This window comes from Hordeum vulgare, chromosome 1H (assembly GCF_904849725.1).
Source record: "Hordeum vulgare subsp. vulgare chromosome 1H, MorexV3_pseudomolecules_assembly, whole genome shotgun sequence".
In the NCBI taxonomy this organism is placed as follows: Eukaryota; Viridiplantae; Streptophyta; class Magnoliopsida; order Poales; family Poaceae; genus Hordeum; species Hordeum vulgare.
Genome location: NC_058518.1, coordinates 114678108 through 114694941, shown reverse-complemented (window position 1 = coordinate 114694941; position 16834 = coordinate 114678108). Strand labels below are relative to the sequence as shown.

At 45.7% G+C, this 16834-nt stretch overlaps 1 protein-coding gene and 1 pseudogene across 1 annotated transcript; both read left to right on the top strand.

Moving 5' to 3' along the window:
* The first annotated feature begins 9911 nt into the window (after window positions 1-9911).
* LOC123407863 (cytochrome c biogenesis CcmF C-terminal-like mitochondrial protein) lies at window positions 9912-12449 on the top strand. Its single transcript, XM_045101101.1, has one exon. It carries the CDS (start codon window positions 11464-11466, stop codon window positions 12292-12294), a length of 831 nt encoding a protein of 276 aa, XP_044957036.1. The 5' UTR covers window positions 9912-11463; the 3' UTR covers window positions 12295-12449.
* Window positions 12423-14384, top strand: LOC123397389 (annotated as a pseudogene).
* The last annotated feature ends 2450 nt before the right edge of the window (window positions 14385-16834 follow it).

Genomic DNA, 16834 nt, shown 5'->3' with positions numbered 1-16834 from the left:
GAGGAAATCGGTACCCCGCGAGGCTGGCGAAGTCGGCACAAGAAGTAGGCGGAGTAGAGGCAGCAGTTGCGGGCTCAGGTGCGGCTAAATCGCAATCAATATTCCCGTCTGGGGTTGGCGGAGTTGGTAGAAAGCACGGTTGGCAATAAGCTGGTACTAGTTTCATTCTTTCTATTCCAAAATCCAATACCCGGAACCGGTAAATCAAACAATGTAGGCACACGTTGGCACAGTTCTGTAAATAAGAGATGTCTCATCCGGTTGAGCTGTCGCAATCAGTCTTTCTCTTCCTTTCTTAGTAGCAGATCCAACATGACTGTATTAAACCTTAAGCAATCAGGGTTAAGCTAGCTCATTGCCTGAAAGTGGTGCTCGTATTATACACCTTGACCCCCACCTTTTTTGAATCCTTCCTCCATATATATTGTTATATAAGAAAAGTCCCATAACTGCCTCATTCAGATCGATTCCAGTCGCCGCTACGGTCACATCAATCCGTTATGGCTCGGACCCTCTTAGCAGCTGGATCCTTCGGGAAGCCATAGTAGGGATTACGTCAGTACATTCTTAGGCGAGCAGTGGGTTATATCACCCCTATTTTGTTTTGGACCTTATTTCTTTTTTAGGCATGGGACCAAACCAAGGTTGATCGAAGTTGAACATTCCTATGGAACTCCCCTTCAGACGACTTATCTGCGCTTGCCCAGCACCTTTCGTTTTATGGACCAGGACCAATTTCACCTCAGACCATGGTCAAGTCATAACTGACTGGATAACGTTCTCTCAAGGACCTGCAAAACTCTCTAATGCGGATGATCAAACGTTGCTTCAGATGTGTATGAGAAGGAAGCGTCTCACAGGACTCTTAGATAGAAACCAGCATAGTCTATGAATTAGCATGAACAGTTTATTGAACTTGGTTGCACTCGTAAAGCGAGCGTGAAGAGAGCAGCGAAAGAAGCCCACGGAACGGAGCGGTTATTTTTCCTGACTAGCAAGTGGACAGGCTCAGATGGCGTAGCTGATGTGTCATGCTAGGTATCTTTTATTGGCCATTTTTTGATTTCTCTCAAGGGATTGAAGACTTTCCTCTATACTGACAGAAGCAGAGAGGCTGGTAAAAAAGAAGGAAGCAGGCCTGGGTACACATGGTAATAGAACCCACTGGAGATCATTCAATCGGACGTCTTCCACAAAGTAAAACTAGAGTAAGTGGCGTAAGATAAGATAAGATAGATGTTCACTTTCATCGACCAATGTACCTGAAATTCCTATACGTAAAGTCGAGAGCTAGAGAGAGTAAATGAGACGTTCAAAGGGTGAAGCTAACGCTTCCCTGGCCACTAGGGAGTCATCAAAGTCTGAGTCCATACACTTGCTAGCTAATACTGGATCGTCAAAGATCTGATTCTATTTCATAATACCTTCTGTCTCTCTCCTAAGGGATCCAATCAGAAGGAATTCCCTCGCTTCGCTCATGATAGTCGGTCGAGTTCCCTTTTCCTTTTTTGTTGAGTTTCGCCTCTCCTCCTTTCCTTGTCTCCATTCTGATTGATTCGCTTCTTCGTGCAAGCACTTGGTTCGCCCCTTACTATAACCATCCCACTCAATCTTTTACACCGATGTTTCGTACTCTCTCGACCAGGTCATCATAAGAAAATACTGCCAAATCTTTCCGAAATGAGAGAAGGAGGGAAGGCGCGCTACAACTAACTGCTGAAAAACGCAAGATTAGCGCTAAGAAGCAACCCTAGTTTAAGTACTAGCGTCCCACCCCAACGTTCTTGTACTTCAAAATACTCTCCCCCGCTTGCTGCTCGCCTCAGCCAGACGTGGCTTATGTAGCGGTCGGCATTCCTACGTGCTCCGACTGATCCCCACTGGAGATTATATGAGGGGTCTTGGAAACTATCGTGACGCTTTGGTGACGAAGGTCACCGGGGTGACTATGGAAGGATTCCGTGGTAGTCTCTGACTCCCTCCAACTCAATCAATATCAAGAACATGTCGTGAGCATGGGGTTTGGTTAGGCTTGGTTGAGTTTGTAAGAAAAGATAGTAGGTTGAGGGGCTTCATTGATTAGTAAACCTACGGTGCTGGTAAGGTCGGCACCGTGGTCGTCCGTCTCTGCTTTGCCGGCCGATAAGATCACTGAGATTGACCAGCCAGCTGGGTAGGTTTGGCTATTCCTTTCTATTGAAAAGGAGTCAGCTGTCTGCGCGAGTCACCTTCCTTAGGCTCCGAGTCACCTTCTTCTAAGCTCCGCTGGACGACACGGCATTCTCGTTCTATAGGCCGGCCGTACTTGTGATGGTTCCCCAGGATCCAATAAATCCACTTAGGTCTACGTTGCCGCGATATTGTTCTATGGAAGCGGGTGGGCTGCTTTTTAGAAGTTCGGCCCGGTTTTTCATTAAAAAAATCAAAAAGGGGGGAGGGATTGACCTTTCTAACGCATATTCTGTCGTACCGGCATGGCCCCACTGATTTGTTTTCGATCGGAGCATCAAGCAGCGCAACCCGGTTCTACTTGACTAAGCCCCGTGCTCGTCCAAGGAGGGAGTTTGCTTTACCCAACTCCCCTTTTTGATAACAAGGAAAAAACCTCCGACCCGACATTCATGAGTTTCGAATGAAGAATGAAGAGTGCCCTGCCCCTCTTTTTTTTCCCTAAATCTTGGATTTGGAAGTTGGTAAAGACCCACCCCTTGTTTAAGTCAGAATGAGTCCCCGAGACATTGGCTTCCGCCAACAGTGAACTATTAAGGATCGCATCCCGCGCATATTCTACATTATAGCGTGCAACTAATTCAGCTTCCGCTTCTGGGAGATCAGACGGAGCTCGATTAGTTTCTGCTAGACGAGGAATAAGGAACATAGCCAATACGGGGAACAAGGGAATACCGGACCATATCTGCTTTTGCGCCATGACAATCTCACTCGAATTACAGGGACCTACACATATTAGTACAGTATACCGGGGTCCCCGGCCAGAACCACACGTGCAAGTTTCCCTGCATGTGGCTCGTCTGTGCTTTTATCCGAGGCGCTGCCTGCGACTCTGCATGGGAGAAGAGGGCTGAACTGCAAAATTTCGTGTTCAGAGCATTGCATTGTCTAAGGGAGTAGGGTGAGTAAGCTGCGCCTACCAAGCTAAGCTTTCGTCGAAAAGGCGTCACTGCTTCCTTTTCGGCGCCCGCCCTTTATTTAGATGTTGGGGCAAGGCAAGCCCAAGGAAAGTCTAGGTTGGCGCTCCATCTCGGCCGGCATCCTGCTCTCGAGAGGGTGTGGTCCTTGAGCGAACTAGTCATGTGCTGTGTTGCCCCAATGCAGGGGCATTTCGTGAGGAGCTACGGTCCGGTGGTTGACAAGCCACTGATCGGAGGCGACTGGACTGGAGTGCTTTCATCAAATGATGCATGTGGGCTGAGCCATTCCCATCCCAAGTGGTGGCCCGATTCGGCCTGGCCTGGTCGGAAAGAGATTCTAAATCTCGAATATGCGCACCGAGAATAGATATCTATGTTAGCTAGCGGGGGCGGGCTTTCCCCTGGTATTCCCGCTCCGTCCTCTGACAGTCCGTCTCGTCTCATCTTTCTTTGGCTATACTTGTAGCCAGCCATATTAGCTCCACATTCCACCCTTTTGGATTTCTGACGAAAAAGGCAGTCATCAGTCGCCCCCTTTCCTATTTAGCTTTGCTTGCTGCCTATTATGAGAATAGGTCCCGGTTCAAGCGGCCCGCCTTTCATCATCATCTATACCAGCTGCCACGCACGATCCCATAGGAACGATTTCATCGCCCTAAGAAGCAGAACGCGCCATCACCTACAGCCCTTTCCTCTGCCGGGGACTTTCACGAAATGAAAACGGGCGGCATCATCGTATGCTCGACATTAGTTGCCCTGGTGTATATCCCGGAGTACTCCTATGGCCGATCTGTCACCCATACATGAAGGCCTTGGCCCCGTCCCGTGTGGAGAATGCCCCCCTTACGGCACGGCTTAGTCTGTTATTTTATTTTGTCAGAGTGGATTCGGACCGCCACTTCTCTGAAAGCATGGTTCTTGCCTCCCTCTCTCCTCCCTCCTTGGAGCTCGTCCATTCGTTGGGTGATCCCTTGCTCTCACGTTCGAGTGTTTGCTCGTCGTTTAGGCCGGTGAGTTACATTTTTGCTCATTGCAGTCGCCTCCGGGGTTCTTCGCACCTGGGTAGTACCAGGACCCTTGTGCCCCGGACTGCACTGCCCGCCCTATGACCCAAAACTCAAAATGAGCCTTGCGACGAGACGCGGACATTCCTCATGCTGCGGTTCCCTCCGGTCCGTTCCCGGGTTGGGTTAGGGGAAGATCCGAGCGATTGCCTTCGCGGATCCAAACGTGCTCACAAGGCGCACAATAAGAATAAGACCAATAGAGACTTCATAAGGGACCATTTGAGCTGCAGATCGTAATGCTCCTAGAAAGGCATATTTCGAATATAGAGGACGTTCCCAACAATCCACGAGAATATCATACCCAACTATGAACCGTACGAGCACATCCTCTGTCACCCCCACCGCGCTTACGGCTCTATACCCCAACCCAACTTGCTCTGGCCCTGGGTCCTCCCGCATCTCTTCCTCGGTAAGCGGACCGTGGAAGCTGGGGAGTATCCGCTTGGGACTGATAGAAAACAGCATATCTTTTCCCTCCTGACCCCTATAAAAATCTAGTGGAAGTCCGGTCGCGTCGGAGACAACTTTATCTGATTTTGAGGCTTCGTCGTCCGGCTCCTCCAAAATTATGTTAGGATCGGCTGGCTCATCCTCATCATCCGAAAAGAAAACAGAGACAAAACAGATTTGTTTCAATGACATATCTAATCAGACTGAAATTGATGTCGAAGACACGATCATTCACATCAATTGAAGCAGGCAGGAAGGGCGCGGAAGCTACCGTTTAACGAATGCAATGCAAGCAAGGTAGCTTGCTTACTCTCCATCTAGCGTGCGTTGGCGGCAAGGAAGGAGGCATTGGAAAGACTAGACCATACACATTAATTAGTACAAGAAAGAGGCATTCGGGAAGCGACTAGTCGCTTCTGGCGAAGCTTAACAAAGGCCGACTACTACATAGAGACAACTACTACCAGTCATGAGCGATAGTGAAGCCGTCAGAGGCAGAAGCTGTCGCTTGACGGACGAAGCCGAGCCGATACGATAGGCGGGCGAAGTGAGCGAGACCAAGACGGGCCAGACGTGGAGTGGCGAAGGGGGCCTACTATACGTATACGTGATTAGTAAGCGGTTCAAGACATCGAACGAAAAATCAAGTGAACTAATGAACAGTGTGATTGATCAGACAAGTACCAAGGAGCAAGAAAACGTATGCGCTTTAGCAAGGGATGAGCGCGAAATCCGTTGCTTGTTCTTTCGGTAGCCTTCTTTCATTTCCGAATTTGCTTGCGAGCAGTCCTTGCATTAGTATGAGTTCGTTGACCGCGTAAGGGCGATCCATCTTGATGACGAATTCCACGATAACGAGAAATAGAAATTAATCGTTCGATGTCTGCTCGTTCTCCCCTCTTCAATTCCCAATGAACAACATGATCTTGAGCTATCATTTGTTCAATTTGGTCGATCTGATACTTAGTTAACTCATTCATCTTGATGTTCCCACTGATACCTAATCGATAACGAAGCTGAATGGCTTTTTTCGGTCCAATTCCATCCATTTTTGTTGAGGCAATTCTGACTTGTTCATCGGGAAGTGATCTAGCTCCTGAGATATATGACATTCTTTATCCTTATCTTTTCTTGGTCTTCTCGGCTGGAATCTACAATCTACACCTCTCCAAACACACAATCTCGATTTCTCTTCAGCTATGTCGAAGAGATTTACTTATTTGCCGCGCTGTCAAACCTTCCAATTCCAATTTCCAATTCCAAAATCCCACCCCCAAAGACAAGCGGCGATGATCCGTACATCGAACGCCTGTTTTGAGAAGAGGGCATTGCTAGGATGGTTTGATCGAGGGTCACGACCTGACTAGACCCACACATCCTAGCAACGTGGACTATCCTACTGAGCTAATGAAAGAAAAATGACACGAAGATCGACATGAGCTAGACATGGATGTATCAAGCCTTTCCTTATGTTCTCTCATACAATGAACCTCGCATAGGAAGGGATTACTTAACCACGTAACTATACCCACTCGGGATAGGTGTGAACGCATTCACACAATCCGGGATGAATAAAAGGAATATCTCTAGCAAGGGAATGTGCTTTCGAACTCAATCGAATTCACAACACTTTTTGTTTTTTAACAAGTGTTACAATACGATGCTTTTCGTGGATTGGATTGGTTTTAGCAAGGATAGGATTTCTGATCGGATAGGAAACCGAGGAAGCAGGAGCTCGTCCCTAATAGCGCTAATAATTCGTATTTCATTTATCGTAGGTTCGCTAATGCGTAGGATGCGTAGGAGCCGATGTCCTTTCTACGGAGCCTAGCATTGGTAGTGGTACTTCCGCTAGATACGAGAAATCCTCTCTTCTATTACTTCACAAGTAGTGGATAGGTCCCGCCTTAGACTGCCCCCTTTCTTTCAGGGAAGTACTTATTTACGTAGCCTTTCATGCCCATGCCATTGCTTTGCCTTCGCTTTTCTTCCTCTGGGCATCAAAGGAGGGCGTAGACCAATATTTAATTCTAAAAAGCTCTTCATCGCTCGTCCTTAGGAAACGGACTCGGTTCGCTAGCTCTAGGTGAATTTGCAAAACAGGGAAGAAGGGTATTTTATTTCGAAAGTCAACCGTTCCCGTAACCAGAACCGAACAAGGAAGCAGGGCGTAGACCCGTTACTTCTTACTATGGTGGAGGGGATGCCATTATTCCAATGCGTATTGACTACGTCGTAGGAACAGCGATAGCGATTGCGTGGGAACACCTTTCGCTCGAGGAGAGGAATGCGGACAACCGGCGAATAGTTTTCAGATGAAGGTACAGATCCCCTCTTCTCCCAAAGCTTTGGACCCTCGATCGCAGCAATGAACTCAGCGTCCCACTTAACTTACTTTTGGTACTTTTGAATCTTGTCCCATCCCATAGCTTCACAAGTGAATCTACCTATGGATCCATAAAGTTGATCATTACTTTTCAAATTCTTATTCCATGTGTCCGCCATAGCGCTTATCTATCTCCTGGTCTGATTCATCTTTGGAATGTAACCGGACATATTACAAGGCGAAAAAACAGTGATTTCATCGATTCCGGATTGCCCAGTGTCTCCCTTTCCCTCTTTCCTTTCACTTTCCTCGCATAACGAAAGCATGATTTACCCGAGCCGAGTATCTTGTTAGAGTAGTAGATTCCGCGCTCGAGATGATGTGTGTGACCGGGCAGGAGATTCTTTTACTCCAAAGCCGTTGCGCAGGTTTGTGTGTGACAACTATGTCGATCAGTTTTTAAAGACGCCCAGAAACTATGTCTACAGATTCCGACAGAGAGTACAAGTGGTGCCATCGGAGGAAGCCGACAACCTCAGAACAAGAATGGAAAAAGGATTGATTGCTCGACGAAGTAGTACCAACAGGATATATTAATCACTAGGTTACGGTAATATGTGCTTGTCTCCGAAAAGAAGGATAAAAGGATAGATTAGCAAAGCAGTCACTCCCAACGGCAGATGAAAACAATACCGACACATCTACTAAATCATCTTAACAACCTTGAAGATACGGGATTATATAATAAACTCATTTAGTTGATAGATCATTATTGGATTCTTTTTATTGTGACCAAGATCCATGAAATAGCTCTCTTTATACTACGTTATAACTAGCGGATACTTCCCATTCTTATGTCTTCTTTCCTTATTACGACTCCTGTGCTTAGATAAAATACGACGTTTGAGTTTGGACATAGCCAATTGCTACTTACGGTGCTAGGCCTTTTCAAGCAATGGAAGGCAGACTTGAATGCCAATCAGACATGGCCAGAAGCTTAGATAATATCACTAGTTTCTCTTGTTTATCACTTAATAAATAGTCTTATTTGTCCCAGGGAGCGAGGAGAGAAGATGACAGGTTGAGCAGAGAAAGGTGGGTCATTGTCCCAACGTAGTAGTATTTTTGTTTTGTTTTCACCTGATCTATATAAAAATAATAGAATAAATAAAGGCAAAGGATTTGGTTCAGTCGTCAAGTACAGATTTCCTTTACCCAGAGTTGGGAACTCTGAATAGTTGTTTGAATACCGACTGCCTTCCTTGCGCTTCAATTCCTCTTATCCAATCCAACTTCCCCTGGGAGCCAAGCAGAAAAGCAAGTCCTCTAGTTATGGATGCAGTACTCACCTCACTAAACTTAGGAAGAACTAATTCAAGTAGAATTAAAAATAGCGAGAAGTGGATGAAAAAGGGATCGATCCTAGCTCGAAAACAGCTGCTCCTTCCCTCTTTCTTGCTTGCTTTACTCGGTATTCAGTGAAAGATTAGGCTTGGTAATTACAGTTACCAATGGTAAGGATTGGCACGTGAACTTTCCTTTTTATCGAGCTCGAAAAAGCAATGGGTGGGTTGGCTGTGAAAGGAGAGTAGAGTTTTTTAGTTTAGTAAGAAAAGTACTGGGTGAGGCTCCTCACATCCATAACATATTATCTGTACTCTTTTTCAAGCATGCCTCTTTTTAATGACTCTCTTTTTCAACTTAATTGTGGCATTTCATTCTGTTATCGACTAATGGTTGACACTGGAGAAGCATTGAAGGCTCCTTCCATAGATTCCAAAGCCCTGTTTGCTATTATCAGAATATTCTGACTCCCTTGTTGTCTTATTGATCTGACCAACCGCAATAACAACATTGCCATTCGGGGTTACGCGAGTCGGAGTATTAAATAAATGGAATATTCCAGCAGGAGCAACCGAACCATCTTCTCGTTGTCCTTCCATTCTTCTGACCAAGAAAATAGCTCTTGGTCATAAGAATCCAGCCGGAGTTCGAAATCGGAGATAAGAATTGAATCGATTTCAGGCACTTCCCTCAAGCCGAAACCGGAACAGGAAACTTGTAACTTCTAGCCGAGAAGGATAAGAGAGGTTTGTCTTGCTTTGTCTTATAGTGATTGTGTGCCAGGGGTCAGCGAAGAGACGGGACGCTATTGTCCCGGACTACTTGGACTAGTCTACTAGGACTCGGGGGAAGAGACTTGTTTGTGATAGGACGAGAGATCAAGTACAGTGTTCGGTTCAAACTAGGCAACCTCTTCGTTATAAGACCGAGAATAGTATATGCCCCGTCTCACCACTAGCTAGGGCCACCAGCATTAGGAAACTAAGGAAGAGTCGTATGGCTAAGGAATTCAGGGCTGATAGAGCTCTTGGGAAGAAGTTAGTATCCAGCTTTCTTTCATTGATATCACAATAACAAGCGAGGAAAGGACAGTCTTTCAAGAGAAGATAGGTCTTTTTTCATTAAGGAATTGCGGCGAGTATTGCTTGTTTCCCAGATCCGGTATCAGGACCTGTCGATAGATGGGATGGACCCACCCGTTTGACTCTTATGAATTGATAGTTAGATACTATTGCTAAAGGAAAGTAAAGATAGTGGTTTGTGTTGCAAAAAGCTAGTTCAAGGTCAGGCTCCGTCAAACAGAGTCGTCAAGAACGAAAAGCTGAAAGAATGATGTGTCAAACAGTGATTGCGCACAGAGGTTAGTTAAGTATAGGAACTATTGTCCCTAACGAGAAGTATGCTGCTGTCCCAATAAAAGGATAGTTGGACGGTATCGATTGAGGGAATAGGGATAGGTGGTTAAACGCGATGCTGCGCCTAACTATATAGAACGGTGATCCATGAAGAGAAGTCGGCCAGCTATTAAGTCAGAGAAGTCATCAACCTATTACTAGTGTCAGTTCTTTTAAGAGAAGTCATCAACCTATTACTAGTGTCAGTTCTCTTCTTCCTCTCTACCAATTGAAAGTAAGTATTGATTTCGCCTAATAGGGACAAAGCAAAGTAGGGTGGTCAAGTACAGTATGCCTGGAGTTCGTAGTGCCCACTAGATATCATTGGCAAGTTATAGAAGTCTTTCTCTCTTCTGAGATATCATTGGTCAGTGCAGCGAGGGGCAACCATCATTTCTATTGCTCTGTAAAGAAAAGATAGGACAAGGGTCTTGCTCCACCCAATGGAGATAAAGCACGGGGATCCGTTAAGGGCGTATTGAATCGATAAGAAGCACTTGAATTCTAGTGGGCCCGGCTACCCAACACTAGCCCCGGATCATTTATGTATTATCAATTGATAGTAGGGGCAGGCAGGGGAAACTCTTTATATCAGTTAAGTAAACTACTGATTGTATTGTGGGCTGGGATCACCTTTGCGAGTCGAAGTAATTTCCGGAAAGACACAGAGGAGCTCTCATGCGTGGACCAGCAGTAGCCCTGTCCTCTCCTCTTTGTTGGAAGATGAGTACACATCGGGTAATCCGCCCACGAGAGCCCAATCACAAGAGGCTCATACAGAAAGCAATCAGCCCATAGCCCAATATCGAGACCACAGCCTATTATTCAAACCACAAAGGATCCGTCTTTCATCGTCCAATCTTCTCGATCGAACATATTGACATCAATACTCCTTTCCATGGCCATTCACGGCCCGCGAAGATCAACCACTCGTACCCGAGATCACTATCCAATCAAAAACCAGACTTCCAAGATCCATCTCACTCAGACCCTTTTGAATGTAGCGGATAACAACGGAGTGGGGATATCGAATTGATATGTATTCGAATCTTAGGAGCTGGTAATCACTGATATGCTCATATTGGTGACGTTATTGTTGCTGTAATCAAAGAAGCAGTGCCCAAAATGCCTCTAGAAAGATCAGACAGAAGTAAGACGAGCTGTAATTGTACGTACATGTAAAGAACTCAAACGTGACAACGGTATGATAATACGATATGATGACGGTTGTCATTGATCAAGAAGGAAATCCAAATGGAACTCGAGTTTTTGGTGCGATCGCTCGGGAATTGAGACTTATGAATTTCACTAAAAGAGTCTCATGAGCTCCTGAGGTATTAAAAATACTAGTAGTAGAGACTATGATATAGTAGGGTATCAGAATATAGATCAATTAGTAGATTGTGTCTGACGCATATACATGAAAAAAAAGAATAATTAGATAATAATAAGAATAAGAATTCTAATCTTAATAAAAGGAAGGGTTCGAATAGCATCTACTAATATTACCGAAAACTTTGTGAAAATACTTCTACGAGAAGGTTTTATTGAAAACGTTCGAAAACCATAGGGAAAGTAACAAATCTTTCTTGGCACGTGCCCCTGCTCCTGGTCTTCGAACTAGTCATTAATGGTCGGCAACATAGGTACCCTTTTTCGGTATGCGTTGCGAACACTTTCATTTTTAGCGTCTCATCTTCTCTGGAGAAGCTCAAATCGAACGGATAGAGCAGATGGTCCAACTACAGAACTTCTTCTTTTTCATTACTTCCATGGTCGTGCCCCGTGGCACGGCAGCACCCGTACTATTGAAATGGTTCGTCAGTAGAGATGTTCCCACTGGTGCCTCTTCTTCCAATGGTACTATAATTCCTATTCCTATCCCTTTATTCCCTTTTTTGGTCTATCTACATTTAAGGAAATTCATACGCTCCATGGACAGAGCTAAAAGTGGAGTGTTGGTCAAAGCAAGCCGCCCTATTCTATTACCAGACAAAATGGAGAGAAGCTCATCCGCTAGAAATGCTTTATTTTGTTTCGTTCCCGTTCTTCATTTCCTTATTATCGAATCCATGGGGGACTTGTCATATTTAGAATCTTTCTGCGGTCTGCTCTGTTTACAATTCTTTCGTACTCTCTTCTCTTTACCACGCGATAGGTCAGCGAAGCGTGAGCGGGCGCTCCGAAGTAAAGGCCAAACACTTCGGCCTAAGGGGAATGAGCAACAAAATGACAAGATGAGGTGCCCCGGGCACCCCCATATAGAAAGAAGGGTCGAAGGTTTTGGGCCTGTAGCTTTCCCCGCCCCCCCCCCCTCGTCGAGTGGTGCTTGTTTGGGGGGTGTGCCACCAGAAAGCGGGCTTGAAGCTCTCGCCTTACCAACGAGCCGACTGCTGATGGCTGTTGGTCACGACTACTACAAAAAAGTGAAGATGAATCTTTCTATTTCACATGGAGGAGTGTGCATCTTTATGTTGGGTGTTCTTCTGTCGTGCGACCCGATGGCTTATGTGCGACCTGTGGCCCACGCCTCCTATTCTATTTGTTCAGGGCGGGCGGCGTGAACTCTGATTCGATCCGGGTATTCAATCCCGCCGCTGAGATGCTCAGTTGACTCCTTAACCTTGATAGGAAGATGGCTTATTCCAAAATTCGTGCATAAGGGTAAGGAACTTTGGATGAATTAATGCGAATGGGTGTAAGCCTCGCTGCTCGGAAACACCCAGTGTTGACCACACTGAGAGACACGAAAGCGCAGGTAATGCGAGTTGGCGAAGTGGCGTTAAGCATCCCTAGCGGTACGCAAAGAGAGGTCGTGATGATATCATCTACGTCCGTACCGCTCCTCGTGGAGTAGATCCCGCATCCAACCAACCCTTTTTTGACCAGGGAACGGGAGAATTCCCAGTACCGCTGGCAGGCCAGCTGGGCCGTGAGCGCGGTTGGAACGGGCTTCCCAAAAAGCGAGCCCCGGCCCGGGTCAGCATAGAATGGGGGGGATGGCCCTAATGTTGTGTTGGCCGGGTTGCGGGCGGATAAAAGCGGACGTGGGGACTCGGGTCGGGGCACAGCGTAACTAAGAGAGCCATTCCATTTAGGGCGAGACAGAATGGGCGGGCACAAGCGGTCTGGTGTCCGGGCCGATTGGTCAGACGACGACTAGTGCACATATTATATTAGCCGCCTATCCCGGAATGGACTGGGATGGAATAGAAAGAACGCGAAGCAGCAAGCAAGGGATGAGCGCTTTGTTGCTAAAGCGGATACGTTTTCTTGCTGGGTTCGGTTTGTTTTTGGGGGGTGGGGCAATAAGCTTGCTTCTTCACAAGCTTATCCCCGCCCCCTTTCCTGTCCGTCCCGACCGGCAGCAGTTGGGTCTCCCCATCTCTCCTCAACTTCCCCGGTCTTCGGCCCGAGCTGTATGAGGCAGAAACTCGTCCCACGTATGGTTCGGAGGCCGAGCCCCACCCCTGCAATAATGGTGCGGCTTAGGTCAACTAATACGAATAAGATACAGTTCACTCAACGATTGCCTTTGGGTCCCGAACTCCATATGGGGAAGGAACGTTGTTGTTTGCGAGGTCTCGATCATTTACATGGACCCACTTCTCATTCCATTTGTGGGAATTTGATGATTTATAAACCGTCCCCAACGAGCGAAAGGTTCATGTTTGAACATGATGAATCACTTCGTGCCGACTTGTTGCCCATAAACTTTCCTGCCTCATATGAGAATGGAAAACTGGAAGATTTTCTGCATCGGTGGATGAAGAATCACGAACATAAGAATTTCTGGTTTAGCATGTTCCCAGAAAGAAGATACTTTTTTTCCATTCGAGAAACGAGGAGCACGACTGAAGTGGCTATACATACAAATCCATTTACGGATCTATATGCTCCGATTGGAACTGGAAGTTCCAGAACTGGCGGCTGGTATACCACCATAATGAAATTGCCTTTTATTTTTAGTATTCAGATAGGATTTCTGTTGGCTTCATCAGGAGGCTCGCGTAGTTTGTTACGTCAACTCCAAAAGGATAAGTTGCATTGGAATCGAGAAAGTTTCGTTCATAATTGCATAAAAGGAGTAAAAATAGTGGCTGCGGCGCGTCGAGGGTCAACCTTGATATCGAATAACCTTTCGAGCCTTCCCCAATGGATCTCTATCCTCCTTTGAAACCAATAGAAGTTCACTGACCATCCCTGTCAAACATAACCCAAGGTAGGATCGAGAGGAGAAGAATAGGACTCTTGCTAGTATCATAACCTCTCGATGGGAGAATGAAACCATTAGATTAGTGGAATGAAGAAAGAATGGGAAGAAAGCAGCCATGGGCAAGCTTTAATTAATAGAAATAAGTAGGAGTTACAGCCTTTAAATTCGAGTGAAACGAGCCTTTGACGTAGTCACAAATTCGACTGCCCTTTCACTATTATTATTATTTCGAGTAATAGCGGAAGGAGTGCCAAAGCCCATTTTAGTAGAAAGCTGCTGCCCTTTTATAGTAATGCGGAGTGACATAATCAATCGAATTCGACTGGTTGGTTCCCCTTATTAGTCAATTGCTTTTGACGTATCAGGTGGGAATGGGAGAGCCTCTTTTATTTCCGCAATGGAATCGGCTTAAGCTCGACCTTTTCTTTCATTTCCTATCATAGGTATATAAAAAGAAATCCAATTGCGTTTTTCTTAGTTTAGAATATCAAAAGACATCCCACAACCCGGTCTTAGGTTCAGAGTCGTTTTGTGGGAACTTCAAGAGAGAGAAGAGAGATCATAGCTTAATATCAAAGGTCAGGTATACCTGCCTACGTTCGGCATACACATTCACTAGTTCCATTCGGAACCTTTCTCTAGATGGAATCCTGATTCGACTTTCAAATGCAAGAGCAAGAATGCCGTGAGGGAGCCCTATCTAAAAAATGCAAGGCCAGATCCCACTTTCTTTAATCGAGCGGGCAAGGGATCGCAAACATCTTTTCTTTTCAGAGAAAAGGTTTTCAAAAGATATCCCGAAGGGGTCTTAGGTAAGGTAAGGAGTGACAGCTCTATTCAATAAGCTGGCTCTTTAAGGGAAGATAGGGCATCTCCTAAAATGTGGAAGTTTGGTGCTTTAGAGATAGGGCCGGCACGCTTTGCTGGAAAGCAATAAGTCAACAAAACAAGGTAGGTCTACCCCCTAATAAAGGTTTCGCTCAACGACCCTGTATCCATTCTCGATTAAAGCACGGAGAGTTAGGTTTATTATCTCCAGTTTGAGGCTATCTTCTCCACGACTTGGTTCTTATGGATCTCCTCCAGGTCCTAGGCATCTTGTCTCTAGCTCTGCTCTCTATCGGTAGTCAAATCAGTACTTTGTGTTTGCCTGTCTCTGTCCATTCCTTCAACACTGATGGACTCGGAGTGGCATAACCCCTTTAATAAGAAGCATAAGACCTAAAGCGAGGAGATAGAATCGAAAGAATGATAGCAAGTTCTTTGAAAGTGGGAAGAAAGCCAAGGATACGGTGGTGTGTAGGGTCTTTCAAATCAATCAGGAAAGCGTGAGCTGAGAAGGAACACGGCTTTCCGCGCCTTGACAAGTGGATCTACCAAGAATAGCTTTTTCAGCCGTTACTTATTATATAATAGCTCGATCCGCTCACGCATGTGATTGATTTCTCCCCTCTCTTTCGAAAATCTTCCATTCGAACAGGAAGATTCCCTTCTCGCTGTGTATCCAGAACCTGAGGATGATGAGGATCTATAAAGGTTCTTTGATCGAGCTCTCGCTTCGGCTTCTTTTGTTGCCGAAGACCAGGACCCGTCTTATTTGCTGAAAACCTGTCTGTTTTGTTTAGGGACTCTTTCCTTTCAATGGACATACTTGCCTGGAACTGATTCTACCTTGAGAGCGCTTCCCTCTTTTCTGATTCCTTCCCTATGACCACCAAAAATACAACTTCTAATAGCCATTTCTATTTTTTAGATGTTTCAAACAAGTGATTTTACACTTTTATCCTTCCTGTCTTTCCCCGATAGAGGAGTTTGACCCTTCCACTTCTGCCTTTGCCCTTTGTACTTCTTCCCGCAATTGAGATCCCTGTTAAGGAAGAATATCTCGCTCGTGCTTTTTTTGCGAGGAAATCGCTCTACTTTTTCCAGCGATGAGTGATTGAGTAAGGTCTAATTCAATCTGTGTTATGACCTACCTTTTTTGATTGAAGTAAACGAGAGCTTTACTTCTTATTTTCAAACCCTAAGGTTTGAGCTCGTCCTCGGGTCGGATTCGGATCCTTTTCTCTCTTTTGAAATTCCATAGATATAGATGTCTCGACTGCCGAATCCGAATCCTTAGAACAACTCGATTCCGTTGATTCACTGTCCATTTGTCCTTCAACCGGATTAATGGTCAACGACTTTGACAGCCTTTCCTTCACACAAGGTTTTTAATCCATCTCCCCCGCTTAGGGCAGTAAGGGGAAGTAGCGATATTCCGATTCCTTCGTGGGGAATCAACGAAGGCAGCCGCTCCAGCAGCTTTATTACTTAAGTTAACGCCCCAGCCCTTATCCCGCGATGAGAAGGTAGATGCGGTAAGCCAACTCCTATCCTTCTTGCGGAAAGGGCATTCAATGCCATCTTCATTCCCTTCCTTGCTTCGAGGAGCAGGTCGAATAGTCAAAGAAGGGGATGGCTAATTCCAGGAATAGAGTAGCATTCTCAAGCACTACCCTCCGTTTTTTTTCAGTCCATATAAAACAGTCAATCTACCAGCAGCAGAGGCTGCAGATACATGTCCACCACCTGTTTATCTACTACCATAAGCGGGAGCAGTTGCAGGTAAAGAGTGTTGTGAGGGCTTTCATTTGCGCGTTAAGGGCAGTTTCTGTTATAGCACTAGAAATCTGTGCCGTTAGTCTCAGCTAGAACAGAGGTTTAGCATCGACTAAATTCCGTATTCCGTACGTTAGGAAGGCGATCTGAACTTTCATCATAGCCTTGAACCGAAGAGAGCAATGCGAACAGTTCAGGAGGTCGCAAATCAAACCCTTAGTTCAGTGCCGGGTTTCATAAGTACTATCGGTCAATCATATCATTTTCTAGACGGAATGGGGTGTAGG